Consider the following 20,349-nt stretch of genomic DNA (forward strand, 5'->3'; position numbering starts at 1 on the left):
GAATGTCTATACCAAGGGCAAACTGACTAGTTCCCAGGTACCGTTAATCTCTCTGTGGGGTATACAGCCGAATCACGACCAAAAGATAAGAGTAGCCGTACTAAAAAAAAAAGAGAAACCTACACCAACTCACCCCTGAACTCATCCCATACACTCAAAAAGCATCATCTGCCCACAACCCCCCCTCGCAGTAATCAAGCAGGCCTCTCTCAAAAGAGAGAAAAATAGTCGCGCCCGGGATCGAACCGGGAACCTTCTGAGAGCATACGTCGAGACATGTGAATCAGAAATCATGACCATTAGACCACGCGAGTGCGCATAAAATTTAACTGGGCGAAGCCGGATTGTATCGATAGGATAGGTACCAGTTTAGGAAAGACAAAAATAGTCGCGCCCGGGATCGAACCGGGAACCTTCTGAGAGCATACGCCGAAACATGTGAATCAGAAATCATGACCATTAGACCACGCGACTTTGATGTCTTAGGAAGGCGGATTTTGCGTATATGACCCAATAATATATGCGAGGCGGGAGTACAACCGTGGAGCAAGCACCAAGTTGAAGCTCCAGTCAGTCCCAACCTCAAGAGCGGAAGTTGACCTCGGCAGCCAGGCGACGACTCTGAGCCCCTATCTTTAAGCCCATCACCTCACCAACTAGATGCGATATATACTCTCGTTAGGTTGATATGGTGTCTACTATATTTGGATAAGTAGACTCTGTATTATAAAATAAACCAATGTGCTAAATTATCCTTAATATAGAAATTAATAATCCAGACAAATCTCATTATATCATTAGTCTCAGTAGTAGAATGACGTACTTGATACCAGACGTCCTCGAACCATATCTGCCTTACCCATCTCGTATAGCCATCACAAGGATCATAATATCAAAAACTGCCTTTCTCCACAACAAAGTCGCGTGGTCTAATGGTCATGATTTCTGATTCACATGTTTCGGCGTATGCTCTCAGAAGGTTCCCGGTTCGATCCCGGGCGCGACTATTTTTGCTCCTGGAAAATCATTCCACGATGTTCTGTCTGTTTTTGTATGGCAATGAGAAGGAGAGACAAAGGACGAGTAAGGTCTGTGTATTTCTATCTGGTTTTGGTTGCGCGGCTTTCGTGGGTTTCCGTGGTAAGAGTGGTGCATTCGAGCCGAGTAGGAGACTTGAGTGACTGAGCTTCCATCCTGGCACACCATCGTTGGATTGAACTGGGCGACAAGTTCAAGCGCTCTACCACCTGCCTATAAAATTTTCATATGTCTGTATGGTCATGATATACCCACGTAAGCGATATCTGTCGTTGGTATGGATTCTAGGTAACTGGTGTAGGTTGTTCGACGGGAGTGGTAGTTGGCCTGGAGACTGATGGCTTCCGCCGAAATATACTTCCGTTCCTGATGGCAATGCCGGCTGGACGGAACACCCTGAGTATTCAACGAGATCATCAGCTGATAGGTGAGAAATAGACTCAATCAAATATACGATCGGCAAATTCTGATACAATCATGTCCTACTACAGAAGAATGCCACTTGCATTGGCTGCACAGCAGCAAGCACGGCAAGAGTCCAGTGATTGTGGAGTGCGGACCGTTGATGTGATGATTGATTCGACAAGTGGACCGGCGCTCCCTTAGTCACCCCCGCAATGCCGGGAGGTAATCGATAAGAGGCACCGTAAATCAGTCCAACATGCGCGTCTATATCCCACGTTTAAATCGCAGCCTGACCACCCGATTACGGCATAGATAATCAGTCAGCAGTAAAAATACCCATTTCAAGAGTCTGAATGTGCCATTGAAAGTCCCCGAGCCCAGGTTGTGAGAGCCTCTGGAATCCAGAATGGCCCATCGATCCAGACTCGCCCCATCACCCGCCCATGATCTCCTCATCATCGTGCGCTTCTCCGCATCCATCGCCGACCTCAACCTCGACGTTCCTAATGCAGAGACCACGACCGGCGCCGGCCTCAAACAGCTCATCCGCGCCAAACTCCCACTCAACCTCATCAATCATAGACTACGCCTCATCTATGCTGGTCGTGGACTCGAGGATACAACCGCGCTTGCAGTCTCTCTTAAACTTCCGCCCTCTCCAAGCTGGACACCTCGCCCGGTCGAGGAAGACGAGGAGGAGGAGGAGGAGGAGGAAGGAGGAGGAGGACGATGGCGAAGACGAAGCTGTCGAAGAAGATGGAGACGAGTCGTCCTCAGTGAGACAAAGTCTTCTGAAAAGCAAGAAGAAAGGCAAACAGCCTGTCCGGGACACTCGACCCCGTCTCTATATCCACTGTTCAATCGGTGATGTCGCCTTATCCGAGTCCGATCTCGCCGCCGAAGCAGCCGTGGCGTCAACCTATCTCCTTCAAAAGAGGAAAGATGAATCACGCTCCGCCTTACTCTCCACGTCACCAGATCAATCACCGTCAGCGCAGGAATCGACAACCACACCGGCCCCTCGCGGCTTCGACCGTCTACTCGCAGCGGGCTTTACTCCCGCAGAAGTCACCGCTCTGCGCTCTCAATTCCTCCGCCGTACAGTCCGTCTCTCGAACGCGCGATACCATGCCCACAGGGGACGAGCTCCGGGACCTCGAGGATCGATGGATGGACGAGGGCTCGACGGTGGCGCAGGCTCAAGCGGGCGGACAAGTGGGGGCAGGAGGGAGTGGTGGTGACGATGATGGTGGGTTTGGGCCTGGCTCACCGACCGTGATCGACGATATGCTCTGGGGTGCGGTCATGGGATTCTTTTGGCCGATAGGGTGTGTTTTATGGCTTAGGAGGGAAGACGGGGTTTGGAGCTGGAGAAAAGGTATGGCGGTCTTTGCGGGACTGGTTGTCAATGGGGTGTTTGGAGGGTTCAGGATCACGCACTGAGGTCCAAGCTTCTAACATCTCCTGCACTGGTTAAGCGGTGGGCGTCTGTTTTTATTTCAATTTCGGGTTACTAGGATACGTGGATGCATGGCGGAGGCGTTTATATCTATCTATCTTCTTCTTCTTCCTCTCTGTTCACTCTTACAGGCTACCAAGGTACCCCATATAGTTAGTAAACAGCGCTCATACATGGGAGAGAGAAGGTATAGGTCACTTATAGACTGTCGGATCCCAGTCACACAGTAGACTGCATGGTGGACCTTATCATAGTCACCTGCCAAGGGTTGCAGGGTGGCACAACGAGTCTTTCAACCTCCGCCTCGAAAATGTCCTCTGTACCTGTGTTCGAGTCCCGATTATGTGAGCCCACTCCCCCAAGACCCCTAACGGTTCCAAGGTGCCAAAAAGGGTTGAGCAGCGGTACACGACGATGAAGCAAACTAAAAATTCCTATTCTAAGAGCCAGATAAACACGCGAGTAGGGTAATACTACAGAACAAAAATCCCAATGTATTGCTTGGATGTAGACAATAGTCGGCAATGTTTAAAGATAGTTCAGGGTCTCATTGAATACCAATCGACTGAAACTGAAGCACAAGAGTCTGTCAGGTCAACAGAAAAAAAAGCCGAGAAAAACGCCCAGTATTGGAAATCAAAACCCCGAGTCGCTAATGAAACTTGCTAAAGATAACGGCGAAAATCAAAAGAACGAGAACAGTAATGATTGCAATCGTGATTATCCGATTTGTGGCCATCCTGAAACTCAGTTAGTCGTATGCTTCACGTGAGACGATCATTGCTAACCAAGGAAAAAAGCCACAGAAGGCACATTACCTACGAGCCATACCCCTCAGGGTCTTAATACTGTTGTCGACGTATCCTTCACTGCTCTGCATGTTCACACGAGTACCCTCAATCGTCTGTCGTTGCACATATAGATCGGCCAGAACGTTTCGCCCAATATCCTCCGTCTCCAAAGCTGTCCGCTGAGCACCCTGGAGCCGGGCAGAACTGCGCTCCAGGCGCTCGGTGCCAGACAACAACTGTTGACGTTGTTCCAGATGCTCGTCGACTGGGTCATCAGTGTAGCGATCACCGAAGAGGGCTTTACGGTCGTCCGAGAGAGACTTGAGCTTGCGCTTGATATCGTCGATATCGGTCGAGTAATTCCGGAAGCGCCGATTGACTTCGGACCGGGACGCGGAGGGGATGTTCTGCTTCTCCATGCGCATTTGGTCGAGCTAGCAGTAAGGAGATAAGACATCAGTACAGGTTGCAAAGGACGCTACGGTCAAGTCCGTTTGTGTGATCACTCACCAATTCTGTAGCTTCTTCAAGGACCTGCTCTGCTTGTCGAATTGCAGACTTGCGCTGCTCGCCGCTTGCCTCGGCGATCTGATCTAGCTTCTGATTGAGATCGGCCTGCACGAGCTTCAGCTCATTCTCGTAGCTGGCAAACATCTCCGAGCCTGCATCTGTGTCCAGAGGGTTCGACATGGTTTGGATCAAAGTCTAGTGCGGTCTTCACAAGGCGAGAGAGCGAAGGATAAATGCTGCCGGTGTCAGTCTGGTGGGTGTGGTGTTGAGGCGGGCCGCAGGCTCCACCGTTATCTGGGGGCGGATTGAATGCGATGTTCGAAAATCGGACGCGCTAAAGACTCCGGCAGCTTGAGCAGCAAATGGTGTAGGTAGAATTTTTACCAAAGTACAAAAGTGGATATTTCTGAAGATCGAAGCACACGCAGCTGCGAAGATGCAGGTTGTTGTGGTGTAGATTAGTCTTTGAAGGCTGGGGCTGTACGGATGACGCCGCTTCCTCCACGTGATCCTGATCGACGAGGAGAAATATGTGGCTCGAAGCAGGTACGACCCGCGCGACCCGCAATGCGATGTGCTAGAACTTTTTGGAGAGCTGGAGATTCATGAAATTGTAGCTTTGCGGGTCAACATTTTACTCATCATGATAGAAAAACCCTTCACAAACCTTTTGAATGCACAGAGAAGTTTATAGGAAAAATGGGGTTACTAGTAAATAAGGGTGTTTTCAGATTTGGGTCGATGGTCCAGGTAGCATTAGAGTGCAAAATCCGACCCAGACAACAGACGTTCGCCTTTTCGAATCGATACAAAAGAAAAACAAATAAATAAAGCAAGCCCCATGTGGTGTACATAATCAAGGAAACTCCCGACCTCCGTTGCATGGTCACTGTCAATGAATAATCCCGTTTATTGCAAGAACTTGCTGCTGTCCTGGTTGACAATCATGGCGCTTCGTTTGGCATCAAGGAAAAGATCCTCGCACTCAGCGACATCGGCCACTTCAATGCCGCTGGGTCGACCGTTAACACGAGCAAGGATGCTTGCCGGCGTCAGAAGCTGCAAAGCATATCGCAGACTGACTTTGCTACCATGCTCGGCAAACTTGTCCAGAGCTGGCTCTGTAACGTTGAGGCCTTCTGTCTTTGCGCGAAGCCGAATGATCGTCTTGATCTCATCGGCAGAGTAGGGTGTGGTCGGAATGATGAGGAGTCGAGCCAGAAGATCAGGAGGAATACCGTGAGCAGCGGAAATGCCGTCGGTGCCACGAATGACGGTGTGTCCGCGGTTCGAAGCAAGAATGACAATTGGGGAGATACTGGACTCGAGAGCGCGGTTCAGATACGTGAAGCACTCGATGTCCAGCATGTGCACCTCATCGATGAAAAGCACACCAGGCACAAGCTCAGCGACGCCTTGATCAATGTATCGGTTGACGACCTTGTTGATCTCTTGGCGCAACTTCTCTGTGATTTCGGTCTTTTTAGGCTTCATCAGTTGACCCATCATGCTCATCACATCCTGTCCACCCTGCGGCCGAGCGTTGGCCACGTCAAGGTCGTGCAGCGTTACATCCTGAACAATCTCCTTCTTCTTGTGCACTTCACCCTTGGGCACGGGCACGTATTCCTCGGCTTCCAAGTCGAACTCAGTTGCGTACGCATCAGAACGCCCAACGCGCTTGCAGGCACCAGTATTGGCCTCAATGTAAATGACATCTCCGACAGTAACACGCTCTTTCTGAATGGCTTCGTAGATGCTGGGATCGAGACGAAGCTTCTTGGTGCCCTTGGCAGATTTCAGTCCAATAATCAGATGGCTGATCGTACGTCCGTAGCCACCAAGAGGATTCTCGGTCTCCTCTGGTGTCAATTCTGTGACCTCGCCTTCGTACACCTCCTTTGTCTCCCGAACACGCAGACCTAGTCAAAAGTCAGTCTCCATGTGCTAGCGATGGAAGAGCATTCCAGCTCAATGCATCGATAAGCATACCAATTGCTCGCCGGAAGTTCTCCATCAGCGCTTCCGTCTTCTTGACCTCTGCCGAATAGATTTCACTGCCGACAATAGGGCAGAAGGGCACCTTGGTTCCCAACTCTTGGGATACTGCCAGAGCGAGAGCAGTCTTTCCGGTGCCGGGGCCACCAGCAAGCAGAACAGCACGTCCGGCCATCTTCTTTGCCTTGATCAGGTCGACAACAACACCGCATGCCTGAGGGTTAAATGAATATGTTAGCAACGAGTGTGTCAGATGGGAGGTGATTTTTGTATGCCCGGCGCCAGCTAATTCGCAGACGGCGACCTCACTTACCTCACGAGCAGCAGCCTGTCCAACGAAGCCATCGCCGGTAACCTCTGATGTCCCATCTGACCGAAGGCCCAGACCCTTGATATGTGTGTGCGCAGCTGTTCTGTTTTCGCGCGAGTTGCCTTTCACTTCACTAATCTGGACCATGGTTGCGGGTTATGGCCACAGGGAGCCAAGAAAATTCGGCGCGACGAGTTCAATTGGCGAAACAAGAAGAAGGAAAAATTGTCGAAGCTCGCTAACAGTGAAGAGAATAGAGGATAGAAAGCGAGTCTGGATGCGATGGATTGATTATCGTCACTCAAGACCTCTGGCCGAAATTCGCGAGCAAGGGATCTGCGCCAGTCACAGAGCCGCGTCAAAGGCGGTCAGCCGGTCCCCAAATTCTTCCCGCTGTATACGGCCAGATGCAACTTGCAATTGTGCTTGTCGGTGGAATCCTTCGCTTTTCTCTGCGCCTCTAATTCTTGCTCAATGGCAGGCTTACAGATGAGGTCGGCCATGGCCGCTCCTTTCTCGCTCACGGCAGCTTTCCGTGCCTTGACCGTCTCCACACCCAAGCGCGCTTTTTCAACAACATCAGCAGCTCAATCCGCACCCAAACTCCCCGAAGACGTCCCATCCTATCCCTATGGCCCGCGACAGTGGTACAAGCAGGCCGACACAGGTCTGTACGGTGGTGCTATGATTCGATTCGGCAACAAGATCTCCAAGGGTCGCAATGAAGGAAAAACACGACGAAGCTGGAAGCCCAACGTTCGCCGCAAGAAGATCTGGAGTGAGGCTCTCCAACAACATCTCTTCATCAAAGTCACACGCCGAGCGTTGCGAACGATCATCAGTGAGGGTGGGTTGGATAACTATCTTCTCTCGGACCGACCAGCCCGTCTGAAGGAGCTTGGTGTGTTTGGATGGCACCTACGATACCAGGTCATGCAAAGCCCAACGATCAAAGAGCAGTTCCGGCAGCAACGGGAGAAGATGGGTCTGCCAGAGCCCATGACTTTGGAGGAGTGGCTGAAGTCCAAGGAGGACGAGATCGAGGCCAAGGTTGAGGAGAGGCTAAACATCAAGCCTATCACCAAGCCTCGCCCTAAGGGCCAGGCTGACCCTCAAAACGATCCTCGGAAAATTGCGGCTGCTGAGGAGTTGCCTTGAAAAGCTTTAGCGAGGCCTCAGACCTCGCAACCCTCAAAATCAAACGGGAATTTTGACGCTTTGTTGATGCTCTGAAGCCAGGCGAGGCGTTGATTGGAGACTGGCGCCCCTATTTATCATTGTACCATTATTGCGAACGAAGCAGTTGACGTTCTGATTGAGCACTACCTCCCTTCGACAATCCATTGATTCCTTGCGGTGATGCCCCGGACTGATATCGGGCACTGCGGTAGCGATATTAATCGCATGAACACTGATTTTGTTGCGTCTGCGTGTTGCACTTTTTTTTTCTGTACTTATACTCCAATTCATCAACATCTTCATCCTTCAGCACCACGTCTATATAATACTTGTCGCTATTTATGCATTTTCCAGCGCGGTATGCAATCTTAATCCATTCAGTTCCTTGGTGACCCTGTTTCGACGGCGCGGCCATTTCGTTATGGTCAACTTGTACAGAAGCTTGCCGAGCCCAAGGTTGCAAGGAGCAAGCCAGTGGCTCAAAACAAAGCCACAGTCGTGATTCATCAATATGGGGAGCTTTTTCTCGGTTCTGTACATCCCCGGCTCCGAGGATGTGCGGTCTCTTTCATTTGAACACAATATATTCACAGGCATAGGCACAGTCAGATGGCGTGTTCATCTCCGTATCTACTACTCCACGCTGCTAGCGGAGATGAGTTGCAGATCAAACTCAACACCCGTGCTCTTTCTTGGATATTCAGTGTAGTGCAAGTTTGAAAAGTGAGAAGCGAAGAATCCGAGATTGTCAAACCAGTGTTTGCTTCATTTCATCCCTCATCTGGAAGCCTGTCATCTACACAACTCGTAGTTGAGTATAGACTGACGTTTATTGTCGCCAAGCATCGCAGACGGCTGCGCTGTATAAGCATCGGTCTTACTCGGTATACGAATATGTGGTATACACCAAGGTGCGACCGGGCACAAATCCTGATCATCCATCGAAGGAACCTTTGAATCCAACCAGATAACCATTAATATGTTTTGAGTTTCCTGACTTCCAAAGCAGAAAGTGGTCCGTTCACCGAATTGCTGTTTTACTTCCAATCAATCGTTATCCACAGCACATCATTGGCCACAATCTCATGGTTTGAAGGGATAATCTAGAGTCCAGAACATCTGCACCTTTTACATTAGGTAGTAAGTAGTAGAATGCAAGCGAGGCCCTTATTTCAGATTGGAATGCACGCGGACGGATGATCTGCCGGATTCGGAGAGCGCCCAGAACCTTGACTTGCGTCACTTTCGGCGTGGTACCTGTCAACCTTGCGTCTAAATCCCAGCGGCCTCTTTTTATTTTTTTGTTGAACCTCCAGCCACGATTGCCGTGGTCTCTGAGGAACAGTACCGCCCCCGGCTACGTGACTCAGTAGTGGTAGGCCCAGTTCAGTCACATCTTCTCCCAGACTCGGACTCTCGACACTCGATCATCGCAGGTCTCGCTGAGAAGGCGAGCCCTCAGAATGCAGTTCGCATTACCTCCGCGGAAAAGCCCACATGTGCTACCGGGCCACCACTCCACTCGACTTCCATTGTATCGAAGGAAGCAGCTCAAGACGATAGCAGTCACTGCGCTCTCCATCCTTGTGCTTCTATATCTACTCTCCCATGTCTTTTCTTTGAGCTCGCATTCGCTCTCAGCGTCGGCAGGGACGGCGGGAGTGGTGATTGTAACGCTGCTAGACCAGCAAAGCTTCAGCGAAAGCTATATTAAGAAAATCATCGCGAACAGGGAGGACTATGCGAAGCGCCATGGTGAGAATCTTTCTCACTTTTCTTTTTCTCTCCTTTTCATGCGTTCATTGCTCTCAATTTGCTCCGCCAGCGACGTGAATTTGCAACATTGCCATGAGCTATGAGTAATTTCTCTAATACTACTTGAACCTAACAAAGTTGCTGATGCCTCCCTCGCTCTGAACCAGGCTATACAAACTTCTTCGCAAGCGTTTCCGACTACGACGAAACCGTAGGCGATGCTCCTCGAAGCTGGGCCCTCGTGCCGGCAATGCGTCATGCGCTCGCTACATATCCCAAATCAAAATACTTCCTCCACCTGAGCCCGCACGCACTGATCATGAATCCGACCACCTCTCTCCAGTCGCATCTGCTGGACCGAACACGTCTCGAATCGCTCACGATGAAAGATGCACCTATCGTGCCACCGGATAGCATCATCAAGACATTCCCGCATTTGAAAGAGAATAATATCGATCTGATCATCACCCAGGATAGCCAAGACCTGAGGCCGACAAGCTTCGTTCTTAAGAATGGGGATTTTGCGCGTTTCTTTTTGGACCTTTGGTTCGATCCGTTGTTTCGGAGCTATAAATTTGTGAAAGCTGAGACACACGCCTTGGTGAGTGAGGAGGTGGAGGGGTTTCCTATTCTCTTTCTCCCTTTATCCTTTTCTTTCTTTTGTTTTTTTCAATTGAGGGACAAATCCACCGAGTCTGGTTGAAAGTAAATGGTTGCTAATCTCGAGGATACTCTCGTCGGGGAATCATTTAGGATCACATCCTGCAATGGCATCCGACGGTGCTTGCGAGAACGGCGCTAGTTCCTCAACGGATATTGAATGCTTATAGTAAGAATTCAGCGGGTGCGTCACCGGATGGGACTTATCAGGATGGCGATTTGATCTTGAGCTTTCCTGAATGCGACAAGGCGGGGAGTCGAGATTGTCAGGAATTCCAACTCTACTACGAACTGTGGTTGAAGAGCGTCAAGGGCTCTTGAGACTCTTGGTACTTGGTCTTGTGAAGAACGCATAAATTTCAAGAGAAGGGTCTGGGGAGTTGGTATTGGGCGGACCGGAGTCTTGGGCCTTTCTCTCTTTTCTTGTGATTTTTCATCTTTTGGCGCTTTGGGACGGTCAGTCGAAGGCGCAGTGTGGGTCTGTTTCTGCAGTGTTATGTATATGATAGGTTCGGTTCAAGAGCTTTCCAGTCAACGGTGGGAGTGTTATTAGATGGCGATAGTTGTGGACAAGCATCATACGGTACAGACATAATTAGGTTGCATCTTTTCCCAAACCGCCGGCACGGCTGCTTACAGCTCGTCGTAGTAAAAGTTCATTTTTTGGTTCTCATTTTAATGCTCAAGCATATGATGCTAGTATTAAAGATGCTACAGCATGTAGATTTTCTTTTCAGTCGTAGAGAGACGCCTTGTTGATTTTCTCCCCAAAGGCGTCTTGGAGAACCGGAGCGGGCGATGCAAATGGGCAGCTGCAGTCTTTTCAAAAATTTGATATCTCACCCCCACAGCTACTGATCAGAAGCCAATTCGAAGAAGGGATGGGAGTCAAGATTGGTTGTGGCGCGCACGGCAAGGAACAGCCACGTCCTTAGAACAGACCTGCCATGAGCACGGAGCGCTTCTTCTTGTACTTGTCACCAAAGTCCTTGCGGTAGCGAATCTCCTTCTTCCATGCCCAGCTCCACATCTGAATTCCGCCGACCAGGGTGAAAATCAGGACACTCCAGCTCAGCTGGCTTACTAAGAAGATACCGATCCAGGCCAGGATCTCAAACATGTAGTTGGGGCAGGTCACCCAGTTGAAGCCGAAGCCGGACGGAATACCCCGCTCGGTAGTTCCTGGGCGGCGGAGGTCGCGCAGGATCAAGTGTGCGTTGAAGTTGGCAATCTCACTGAAGACAAAGAGGGAAGTACCGATCCAGACGAGCAGGGAGCTATGGTCCTCGGCGGCAGCCGCCGCATCGGGGCGGAAGACCCAGTAGGCGATGTTGAAACCGGCGAGAGCCCAGTAGTGGGCGCTGTTCTTAAAGATGTTGCGAGCGGGCATGGTGGCATTGCTGAATCGGTGCACGAAGAGGGTCTCATACTCGCGCTTGAGGAAGTGCAGGGACAAGAGGAGGCAGACGAGGAGCTGCACGTTGGATGGCTCAGGGAGAGGCTTTTCAAAGTTGAAGTACACGAGGTCACGGAGGGGGAAGAGGAAGAGAGCTGGAATCAGGAGGGGGCCAAGGTATTCGATAATGAAGACGGTGCGCCATGCGATCTGGGGACCTATTTGATTGGCAAAATGACAACCATAGCAGTGTTAGTTACAAGTTCTGCTTTCTCTCTCATTTTCGGTGTTTCCCATCGTAGGTTTATAAGACCACGTACCGAGATCTTTGACATGGATCACACTCGACTGCTTGAGTCCAGTGTCCCCAATGGTGGTTCCCTTGGCATTAGGAACTACAGATCGGTCACTGCCCTTGGTGATGCGCAATCGGTGCACCGAAGCACCCGAGGCTTCAGCAATGGCGTTGTACAACTCTTCACCAGATGTGGTGGGTGTGACATTGATCTCTGAGGGGAGCTTGCGAATGGGCTTGCCTGTAAATTTTTTGGTTTAATGCGGTCAGTCTTGCATGTCTCCTAGCTTCAATGAACCATAGCTCATCGATTGACACATGTGAGAATGGAAATTGGCAAGGCATACCCCGAGGCTGGACAACAAGAGTGATTGGAGCTGCCATTGTTGATGCTGTAGCACGAGCAGAGCGAGGTAACCGTCTCTGGAGATTTGATCGCAGAACGGAAGTCAGCTTCAGTAGCTCCCAAGATTTTACTCTCCCGCTGCCCGCATATCCGTTGGGCCCAGCCCTCAACGGGCGCAACTGACCTCGGTACAAACCACGTGATAATGACGCCTGAGGCAGCAGGGTGTCTCCATCCCGCCGCCGCCTTCACAGCTGCCGATGCAGCTTTCGGAAGCTCAATATATCTGACAATTGAGCCTGTGTTTGGAGGCTTTTTTGAACGGAACTTGATTCTCTGCTGTATTTACTTTGAAAGGACTGGGATGGCTATATGGGCGGAAGAGTCAAATGGCTGCGTGGTGGGTCATGTGAGTTAAAGCCTATTAAGGCCATGAGCAAACGCCTCCGCCAGCTACTAATGTTCGACCACCTCACTGAGTATAAGCGCGTACTGTGGAATGCCCACACGCTCAATTATAAGGACCATCCTGGGTGGCCAATCATATGGCAAGAGGATGATCTAGGTAACGAAATGACAGTTTGTAAATCAGAAGATTGAATCGGTCGCTATCCACAGGTTCGATGTCTTTGTCGGGTCGTTTCATCAGCTTTTTCTTTCTTTTTCCCCTCGTGTGTCTTCTCGTGATATTTTAATCCCGGAATTCTCCTTCTTTCACCGCATGCCATAGGTCTTCAGGTAGTGATCCTCTTCCTGACCGTCACTGACATTGCCTGGAATCAAAGTCTCACCCCGTGGCATCCATAGCAAAAGCCCCCAGAATAAGATGTGGCGTAGGGGAGATTGAGGAAGTATGCCTTGCCTTAGTTAACATGACAGGGAAGAGTGGGATCGGGACTCTTTGCAGTCATGTACAACATAATCTTGTAAGAACATGACTCTTTGACTTTAGCCTGTACTTCTGACTGCTGCTTGTACCTACTTCCTAGTTCTAGACATCGACTTTATGCAGGAATGGTGCGGCTATCGCGACAGCCGAGCTGAACAGCTCCGCCTCCTCCACTCTCCCTGTCCCGGTGGACGCTGAAGGTCGTTCACTGATCTGGGGCATCATTCTGATTGAATACATTTTTTTCCCTTTTAGGTGCTGCCCTGTGTACTCATAAGTATAGCTTGGCCTTTAAAGATGGAGGATGGTTCCAGCGATCATTTGGAACTTCTCGAACATTAGTCTCCTCCAGTACAGCGAGTTTCTGGAAAGGATCCAGAGTCCCGACAGCATGAGCTAGAGTCCCTTCTCACTATTGACTGACAGCCTGCTGTGGTGAGCCCCAGCAGGGTTGATGACTGATTAAATGTTTCAGCTCTGACTGCCTGGGCAAACTGCATTGCATGCTATCTGCGCCTTGTCCAGGGGGGCCTCCATGGTCGGTCACTGGTCACTAGCCTGGACAGGACTAAATAATGGATATGACTGCCCCAGTGAGTATAGTTTGTCTGGTATCCCTAGTCGGCCGTTGCGTCCAAGAAATACCAGTCAGCCAGTCGTGGCTGAGCAATAAATTGCTTACCATGTGGTCTTTTGATGGGTCGACTCTGACCTACTGCAGGCAACCTTGACCTAGGTGCAGTACTTCAGTATGGCCGTATGACTGGCTACAATTCCAAGTAATCTGCCACCACGATATTCCAGCCGAATCTGACGTCTAGACTGTCCAGTGCCGGGCAGCCTCGAATGTTGAGCGTCTCGATCTCTTCATGCACAGAAGCGCACTGCGGGAAACGGGCGCACTGTCCGCAACGTGTGAATTCGACCGTTTCAATACAATTTTAACTCTGTTCCACTGTTCTTCAAAGACTACTTGAAACGCTTCGGTGGAACACTGGGACAGTTGGACGTGGGACAGTGGACACTGCACCCGATGCACAAAAGGAGACGGACTCAGACGCTAGGCTCCACCGACAGCCTCGCAGACCACTCACAAGTCCAGATTTGTGCAGCTGAACTGTCAGACTCTGACTCGAAGATGCTGTACCAACGGCGAAGCCCGAACCCAGAAAACCCACCCTTCCACGCGGCGCCTGCTGAGGAGACCGCAGCCGACAAGCTGGTGGCTACCTGAGCCTTGAGCCTTGAGCCTGAGCCCTGAGCCCTCCAATTGGCATGTTTCCCTGCGCTGGAATTTCATGACGGTACATTCATCTGCGAGACTCGGTGACTCGAGGGACCCTCTTGAGCGTGAGCAGATGGTGGTACGGACGGTAGAATCGATCTTCCAACTGACCGGAGGACTCGAATCTCGTCGATCGCTACGAGAGCAGTTCCGGTCCGTCTGGCCGGAGCTGGATGGGGGCGTTCCATGCACACGGTTCTTGTCCAGTACACTAGTCCCGTTACTCCAGTGTGACTGTCGAGTGGACACTGGACACCTGGAGAGCGGATGCCTGTATGGACGCCAGACTGAGGGCGCGGAGGCTCATGGTAATTTAGTCGATTAGCGTTTCTCCACTCACCACGCAGCGGCTTTGCACCTGAGGGCGGGGCACGCGAGGAGACTGGACTAGCACGATTTCGCATTAGTGAGTCCCGACTCGTGGAGACGCTACTGCAAATGCGGGAGTTGGTGTGCTGAGGCTTTGTTCAGCTGTTCAGCAGACATGGAACCCAGTCGATGAGACTCAGTCCAAGGTTGGCCCACGGCTCTCAGTCGGCCTGACCTTGCGAGCAGCGAATGTGGGAAAAAAAATTAAAAAGGAAAAGACAGCCAGTGCTCGTCACAGGAGGGTCCAAGAGTGCCGGGTATATTTGAACTTCTCCTGCCCCGACTTTCATCTATTCAATTCTTCATCTTTGTGGCTTCTCATCTACTCCCGAAACCTTCTGATCATCCTCGTCATCTGTTGGCCTGATCAGGGTTGTGGGCTTTTCACGACAACTGTATACTTCTCATCCTTGGCAAAACACTTTGACACCCGAAAATTCCATTGTGCGTTGTTGCTATTGTAAGTGATTGATTGACTCGGTCTCGGGAGGTCAAAGTGAGGTATACGCGCGATCATTTCTGCGTGCTGTATTCCCCCCAGAACCTGGCTATTATCCCCCTTCACGGTATTCGTGATAGGAAACTTGTCGCATGGGACTTGTGCTGGGCGTAACCCGTTCTCGTTGGAATTGAGTAGGTGGAGCTGATTCCCATATTCTCTAGCTGGGCGCTTTGAACACCTTCGACTTGTACCATCATCGCCACCATTTTTTTTGTTTTACTTTTCTATAATTCTATTGCTCCATCCTAGCCCAGCATGGTCGGACACCACGGCAGCGAAACCCACGGTGAAAAGAGCCCACTGGTGCAGATCGAACAAGTCTTCAAGGCGGCTTTGAGACCGCTGCCCACCGAGACTGGAGATGGCACTTATGTCAAGGACACCAAGCTCACCGGCTTGGCGCAAGATTTGAGCCATGTGGACCTCGTTGATGTCAAGACACTGGCAGACGTCGCGAAGAACGCGATCACCGGGGAGGCAATGAATGATCGCGAGTATATCATGGAGCGAGTGATTCAGGTACGTCAGATTGGAGAAACGAATCGCGTTGAAAAAAGCCGGCGGAATGCGTGTACTGACGGACGATTTCATCAGCTTGCGGCTGGCTTGCCAACAACGTCCAAGAACGGAAGGGACTTGACAAATACCTTCCTCAGCACACTGTGGAATGACCTGCAGCATCCTCCTACTTCGTGAGTGGACCCCGTCGCAGGAGTCAGCCGATTCGAGGCTTACCAGGTTGAACAACATAGATACCTTGGACGCGATTCTGCCTATCGCCAAGCAGATGGATCCGGCAATGTAAGTCTTCTTTATCCCCGATATGTAATGCTGGTTACTGGAGACTGAGATCGGATTGTCAGAATCCATTCTGGCCCAATATTGGCGCGGCAGGTACACCTTATGCTCGGTCCGTCCGTCCCCAGACGATGCAACCCGGGGCTTTGCCGGAGCCGGAAACACTGTTCGACAGTCTGCTTGCTCGACAAAAATTTAAAGAACATCCTAATAAAATTTCGAGCGTGCTGTTCTACCTTGCATCTATAATCATTCACGGTATGTTCACAATCACGCTGAGATCCATCTGTGCCCTCCCGCCGCTGACGAAATTCAATGGGAAGACTTGTTCCAAACCGACCCCAGAAACCCCACCGTTTCGCTTTCCTCATCCTACTTGGATTTGGGCCCCCTCTATGGAAATAATCAAGATGAACAGAACGCTGTTCGAACCTTCAAAGACGGAAAGCTGAAACCCGATTGTTTCTCATCCAAGCGAATTCTGGGCTTCCCGCCTGGCGTTGGAGTTCTGTTGATCATGTTCAACCGCTTCCACAACTACGTCGCGGAACAGCTTGCCCAGATCAATGAGGGTGGACGTTTCACCAAGCCAGCCGAGTCCAACACCAAAGCCTACGCCACTTGGGACAACGACCTGTTCCAAACCTCACGCCTTGTGACCTGTGGTCTCTACGTGAACATTATCTTGAAGGACTACGTTCGAACCATCTTGAACATCAACCGGACAGACAGCACCTGGAGTTTGGACCCCCGGGCCGAGATGAAGGATGGAGTTCTCAGCCATGCGGCCAAGCAGGCAACTGGAAACCAGGTCTCGGCCGAGTTTAACCTGGTGTACCGCTGGCACTCGTGCATCTCGGCCCGTGACCAGCAGTGGTCTGAGGATCTGTACCGGGAGCTATTCAATGGCCAGGATTCCAACACGCTGTCTACCCAGCAATTCATCATGGGTGTTGGGCGATGGGAAGGAACCCTTCCTCAGGACCCCATGGAGCGTCCATTTGCCAAGCTGCAGCGCCAAGCTGATGGCCGCTTCAGCGACGACGATTTGGTTCGCTTCTTCGAGGAGAGTGTCGAGGACGTTGCCGGTGCCTTTGGTGCCTCCAATGTACCGACTGTCTTCCGGACAATCGAGGTCCTCGGAATCAAGCAGGCGCGCTCGTGGAACTTGGCTACGCTGAACGAGTTCCGGTCCTTCTTCAACCTGCAGCCGTACAAGACATTCGAAGAAATCAATTCTGATCCGTACATTGCGGACCAGTTGAGACATCTCTATGACCATCCGGATCAGGTCGAGCTCTACCCTGGTCTCGTCGTCGAAGATGCCAAGGAGCCCATGCTTCCCGGCAGTGGCTTGTGCACCAATTACACCACCTCGAGGGCCATTCTCTCAGACGCGGTGACGCTCGTTCGTGGGGATCGTTTCTACACCGTCGACTATACGCCTAAGCATCTCACCAACTGGGCCTTCAATGAAATCAGCTATGATGACTCGGTCGACAACGGCGCCATCTTCTACAAACTGGTCTTGAGGGCGTTCCCCAACCACGTTCGTGGCGACTCGGTCTATGCTCATTTCCCCATGGTTGTTCCCAGCGAGAACAAGAAGATTCTGACCAGCCTCGGCAAGAGCGAAAAGTATAGCTACAGCCGACCGACCTATACCCCCCCGCCTCGAATGATCAAATCCCATGGTGCGTGTATGTCGATTCTGGCAGACAAAGAGACTTTCAAGGTCACATGGGGCCAGAAGCTCGAATTCATTCTCAGCCGTGATGGCCACTCGTACGGTGGCGACTTCATGTTGTCTGGAGACAAAGCGCCACACGCCCAGTCTCGGAAGATGATTGGGAATGCGTTGTACCGTGACCAGTGGAAGTCCGAGGTTCGGTCTTTCTATGAGAGCATCACGTTGCAGCTTCTTCGACAGAAATCGTACAAGCTGGCGGGCGTCAATCAAGTTGACATTGTTCGGGATGTGTCCAATTTGGCACAGATTCATTTCTGTGCCAACTTTTTTTCACTGCCCTTGAAGACGGAGAGCAACCCTCACGGTGTCTTTACGGAACAGGAGCTCTATGAGATCATGGCCTTAGTCTTCACCTGCATCTTCTACGACGTGGAGGTGACCAAGTCATTCCAGCTGGAACAGGCCTCTCGTCAGGTCGCCCAACAGCTCGGTGAGCTGGTTATGGCCAACGTCGATCTTGTCTCAAAGTCCGGATTCGTTGCCGATATCATCAGTCGTCTCCATCGACATGAACACCTGACCGATTACGGAGTGCACATGATTCAGCGTCTGCTGGACAGTGGCCTACCGCCCAAGGAGATCGTTTGGACCCATATCCTTCCTTCGGCGAGCTCCATGGTCGCCAACCAGGCGCAACTCTTCATTCAATGCTTGGACTTTTACCTCAAGCCCGAGAACGCTCACCACCTCGCTGACATTCAGCGTTTGTCCAAGGAGGACACTCCTGAGTCTGATGAGCTTCTCCTGCGATAGTAAGTTGTCCTCTCAGTCTATCCCGTTGATGCACCCTCGTTGTCTCAGTATCCACTAACCAATCTATAGCTTCATGGAGGGAGGCCGTATTTGCTCGTCCGTTGCGCTGCCCCGCGTGGTTGCAAAGTCGACCGTGATCGAAGACAACGGCGAGCAAGTTTCGCTGAAAGAGGGTGAAGCGATCTTCCTGAACTTGGTAAGTGGTATCTCTGTTCCCAAGTATCACGATTGTCCGCTAATCAGTTCCCTTCTCTCTTCCACGTTTAGGTATCTGCCAGCCACGATCCCAAGGCCTGGCCTGATCCTGAGGAGGTCCGCCTGGACCGCGATCTGAACCAGTACGCACACTTTGGCTTCGGCCCCCACCAGTGTCTCGGTCTTGGGGTCTGTCAAGTGGCATTGCCCACGATGCTCCGCGTCGTAGGTCAATTGCAGAACCTCCGCCGTGCTCCTGGACTGCAGGGTCAGCTGAAGAAGTTGCCTGCTCTGGGAGGGTTGACCATGTACATGGACGCCGATCATAGCTCGATCTCGCCATATCCCTCCACGATGAAGATCCAGTGGGACGGTGAGCTGCCCAAGGCGAGATACACTTAAAACCAAAGGGATGGCTGGTCGATGATGTGGTACGATTTTTGGCAACAGACGTGGAGTTTTTTTTTTGTTTCGGCGCTTGATTCCCCTTACACGACTTTTTCTTTTCTTTTCTTTCCTTTTTGGACTTTACGTGGATTGAAAGTTGAAATGATATATGCTATCCATGCATCGATTCCCATCGTACAACATCTTTGTTGCACATGTAGCGACCAATGCCTTCCGGAGCCGAGACAGCGATTTGTGGCATCGTCCCGAGGTGTTGACTCGGGGTAGAAAACAACGTGTAGCTGCGCCTAGCCCTGCGGCCCAATTTTCGTGTCGCGAATCTCAGCAAGTTTCGGTGAGAGAGTAAGTGCCCGCCAGCTGAGAAGCTCCAACGGCTACGTAATGCGAGAAATCAGGAACATGTGTCGCGGACTGCCAAGAAAGAAAAAAAAAGAAATGATAGGATGTGTCCACCAAGTCGCTCATCCACTTTGACAGCTGAGCCAATTGATGTTACCTTTGACATCAATCTTACTAAATCAGAATCGGGGGTCTTCTCATTCTCTTGCTGGAGGAGGTGTTCGTAGGTACCCGAGCGTATGTTTTCGACTTGAGGATGTGAACCATCAACCCCGTTGAGGACTCCCTTTCTGGCGATAGATAGACAGCCAGCACTGATGCCTTAGCGCCTGACCGCCTTAGCGGGGCACCCGTCGGCGACCACTCCGCCCAACTTTCTACGCTCTTCTGCCGGCAGGACGAGCTTTGGCGCGACACTCGTTTGGGTCACGCTCTTTCTCTTCCAGCTTCTAGCCTTGAGAGATCGCCCTCTCTTGCTATATCTCTTTCCATCACTCCCCACCAACCTCCCCATCCCACCTTCCACAATTCCCTCGGCCTGATCTCCCTCAACCAGACCTGTCCTTAGAAACTCGGGTGAACGTCCTGCACCGTTTTCCCCGACCGCTTGACTTCTGGTCTATCCGCCGTGATCTTGCCTATTCTTGCGTCGATCGCAGAGCTGTCAAGCCCCCTCCTTCTCTTGAGCTTCGGGCCAGAGTCCAGTGAACGATAGACACCGATATCGGGAACCAGGCTCCCAATTAGGTCCCTTCGAATTCAACAATCATCGACGAGGCTTCAGTTCTCTTCGTGTGACGCTCGAATTTCGTGTGAAGGAACGGGACAGACGTTCAACGTCATAAGGCACCCTCGCGCCTTCTCCGCGAAGCCGGTCCTGACGACCTCCCCACCTCTTCATTCAGGAGGCTCTTCTCCT

The 20,349-nt window shown here is 51.3% G+C and overlaps 9 protein-coding genes and 3 non-coding genes across 12 annotated transcripts; 7 read left to right on the forward strand and 5 right to left on the reverse strand.

The window, feature by feature from the left end:
- Positions 1-225: 225 nt before the first annotated feature.
- POX_tR102 lies at positions 226-314 on the reverse strand. The gene has a single exon. It is a non-coding gene; the product is annotated as a tRNA-Val (tRNA).
- A 71-nt stretch (positions 315-385) lies between these two features.
- On the reverse strand, positions 386-474 carry POX_tR101. Its single transcript has one exon. It is a non-coding gene; the product is annotated as a tRNA-Val (tRNA).
- A 444-nt stretch (positions 475-918) lies between these two features.
- On the forward strand, positions 919-1,007 carry POX_tR100. Its single transcript has one exon. It is a non-coding gene; the product is annotated as a tRNA-Val (tRNA).
- Positions 1,008-1,849: 842 nt separating this feature from the next.
- Positions 1,850-2,886, forward strand: POX_d06050 (uncharacterized protein; the record flags this gene model as incomplete). The annotated part of the gene is made up of 3 exons (XM_050114879.1): positions 1,850-2,048; positions 2,107-2,541; positions 2,582-2,886. The coding sequence occupies 3 exons, from the start codon at positions 1,850-1,852 to the stop codon at positions 2,884-2,886; spliced, it is 939 nt and encodes a 312-aa protein (XP_049969830.1).
- A 668-nt stretch (positions 2,887-3,554) lies between these two features.
- Positions 3,555-4,383, reverse strand: POX_d06051 (Vesicle transport v-SNARE protein vti1; the record flags this gene model as incomplete). Its single annotated transcript, XM_050114880.1, has 3 exons — positions 3,555-3,642; positions 3,721-4,127; positions 4,204-4,383. 3 exons carry the CDS (start codon positions 4,381-4,383, stop codon positions 3,555-3,557), a joined length of 675 nt encoding a protein of 224 aa, XP_049969831.1.
- Positions 4,384-5,112: 729 nt separating this feature from the next.
- Positions 5,113-6,658, reverse strand: POX_d06052 (RuvB-like helicase 1; the record flags this gene model as incomplete). Its single annotated transcript, XM_050114881.1, has 3 exons — positions 5,113-6,125; positions 6,196-6,415; positions 6,515-6,658. 3 exons carry the CDS (start codon positions 6,656-6,658, stop codon positions 5,113-5,115), a joined length of 1,377 nt encoding a protein of 458 aa, XP_049969832.1.
- A 327-nt stretch (positions 6,659-6,985) lies between these two features.
- POX_d06053 (54S ribosomal protein L24) lies at positions 6,986-7,669 on the forward strand (the record flags this gene model as incomplete). The annotated part of the gene is made up of 1 exon (XM_050114882.1): positions 6,986-7,669. One exon carries the CDS (start codon positions 6,986-6,988, stop codon positions 7,667-7,669), a length of 684 nt encoding a protein of 227 aa, XP_049969833.1.
- Positions 7,670-9,153: 1,484 nt separating this feature from the next.
- On the forward strand, positions 9,154-10,426 carry POX_d06054 (uncharacterized protein; the record flags this gene model as incomplete). The annotated part of the gene is made up of 3 exons (XM_050114883.1): positions 9,154-9,445; positions 9,613-10,046; positions 10,199-10,426. The coding sequence occupies 3 exons, from the start codon at positions 9,154-9,156 to the stop codon at positions 10,424-10,426; spliced, it is 954 nt and encodes a 317-aa protein (XP_049969834.1).
- Positions 10,427-11,036: 610 nt separating this feature from the next.
- POX_d06055 (putative enoyl reductase) lies at positions 11,037-12,180 on the reverse strand (the record flags this gene model as incomplete). The annotated part of the gene is made up of 3 exons (XM_050114884.1): positions 11,037-11,719; positions 11,822-12,037; positions 12,144-12,180. 3 exons carry the CDS (start codon positions 12,178-12,180, stop codon positions 11,037-11,039), a joined length of 936 nt encoding a protein of 311 aa, XP_049969835.1.
- An 871-nt stretch (positions 12,181-13,051) lies between these two features.
- POX_d06056 (uncharacterized protein) lies at positions 13,052-13,373 on the forward strand (the record flags this gene model as incomplete). The annotated part of the gene is made up of 3 exons (XM_050114885.1): positions 13,052-13,068; positions 13,155-13,231; positions 13,315-13,373. 3 exons carry the CDS (start codon positions 13,052-13,054, stop codon positions 13,371-13,373), a joined length of 153 nt encoding a protein of 50 aa, XP_049969836.1.
- A 409-nt stretch (positions 13,374-13,782) lies between these two features.
- POX_d06057 (uncharacterized protein) lies at positions 13,783-14,265 on the forward strand (the record flags this gene model as incomplete). The annotated part of the gene is made up of 3 exons (XM_050114886.1): positions 13,783-13,788; positions 13,862-13,946; positions 14,000-14,265. 3 exons carry the CDS (start codon positions 13,783-13,785, stop codon positions 14,263-14,265), a joined length of 357 nt encoding a protein of 118 aa, XP_049969837.1.
- A 1,177-nt stretch (positions 14,266-15,442) lies between these two features.
- On the forward strand, positions 15,443-19,085 carry POX_d06058 (Psi-producing oxygenase A; the record flags this gene model as incomplete). The annotated part of the gene is made up of 7 exons (XM_050114887.1): positions 15,443-15,706; positions 15,782-15,879; positions 15,940-15,988; positions 16,051-16,243; positions 16,309-18,487; positions 18,558-18,684; positions 18,756-19,085. 7 exons carry the CDS (start codon positions 15,443-15,445, stop codon positions 19,083-19,085), a joined length of 3,240 nt encoding a protein of 1,079 aa, XP_049969838.1.
- Between the last annotated feature and the right edge of the window lie 1,264 nt (positions 19,086-20,349).

Source organism: Penicillium oxalicum, chromosome IV, assembly GCF_001723175.1.
Source record: "Penicillium oxalicum strain HP7-1 chromosome IV, whole genome shotgun sequence".
Lineage (NCBI taxonomy): Eukaryota > Fungi > Ascomycota > Eurotiomycetes > Eurotiales > Aspergillaceae > Penicillium > Penicillium oxalicum.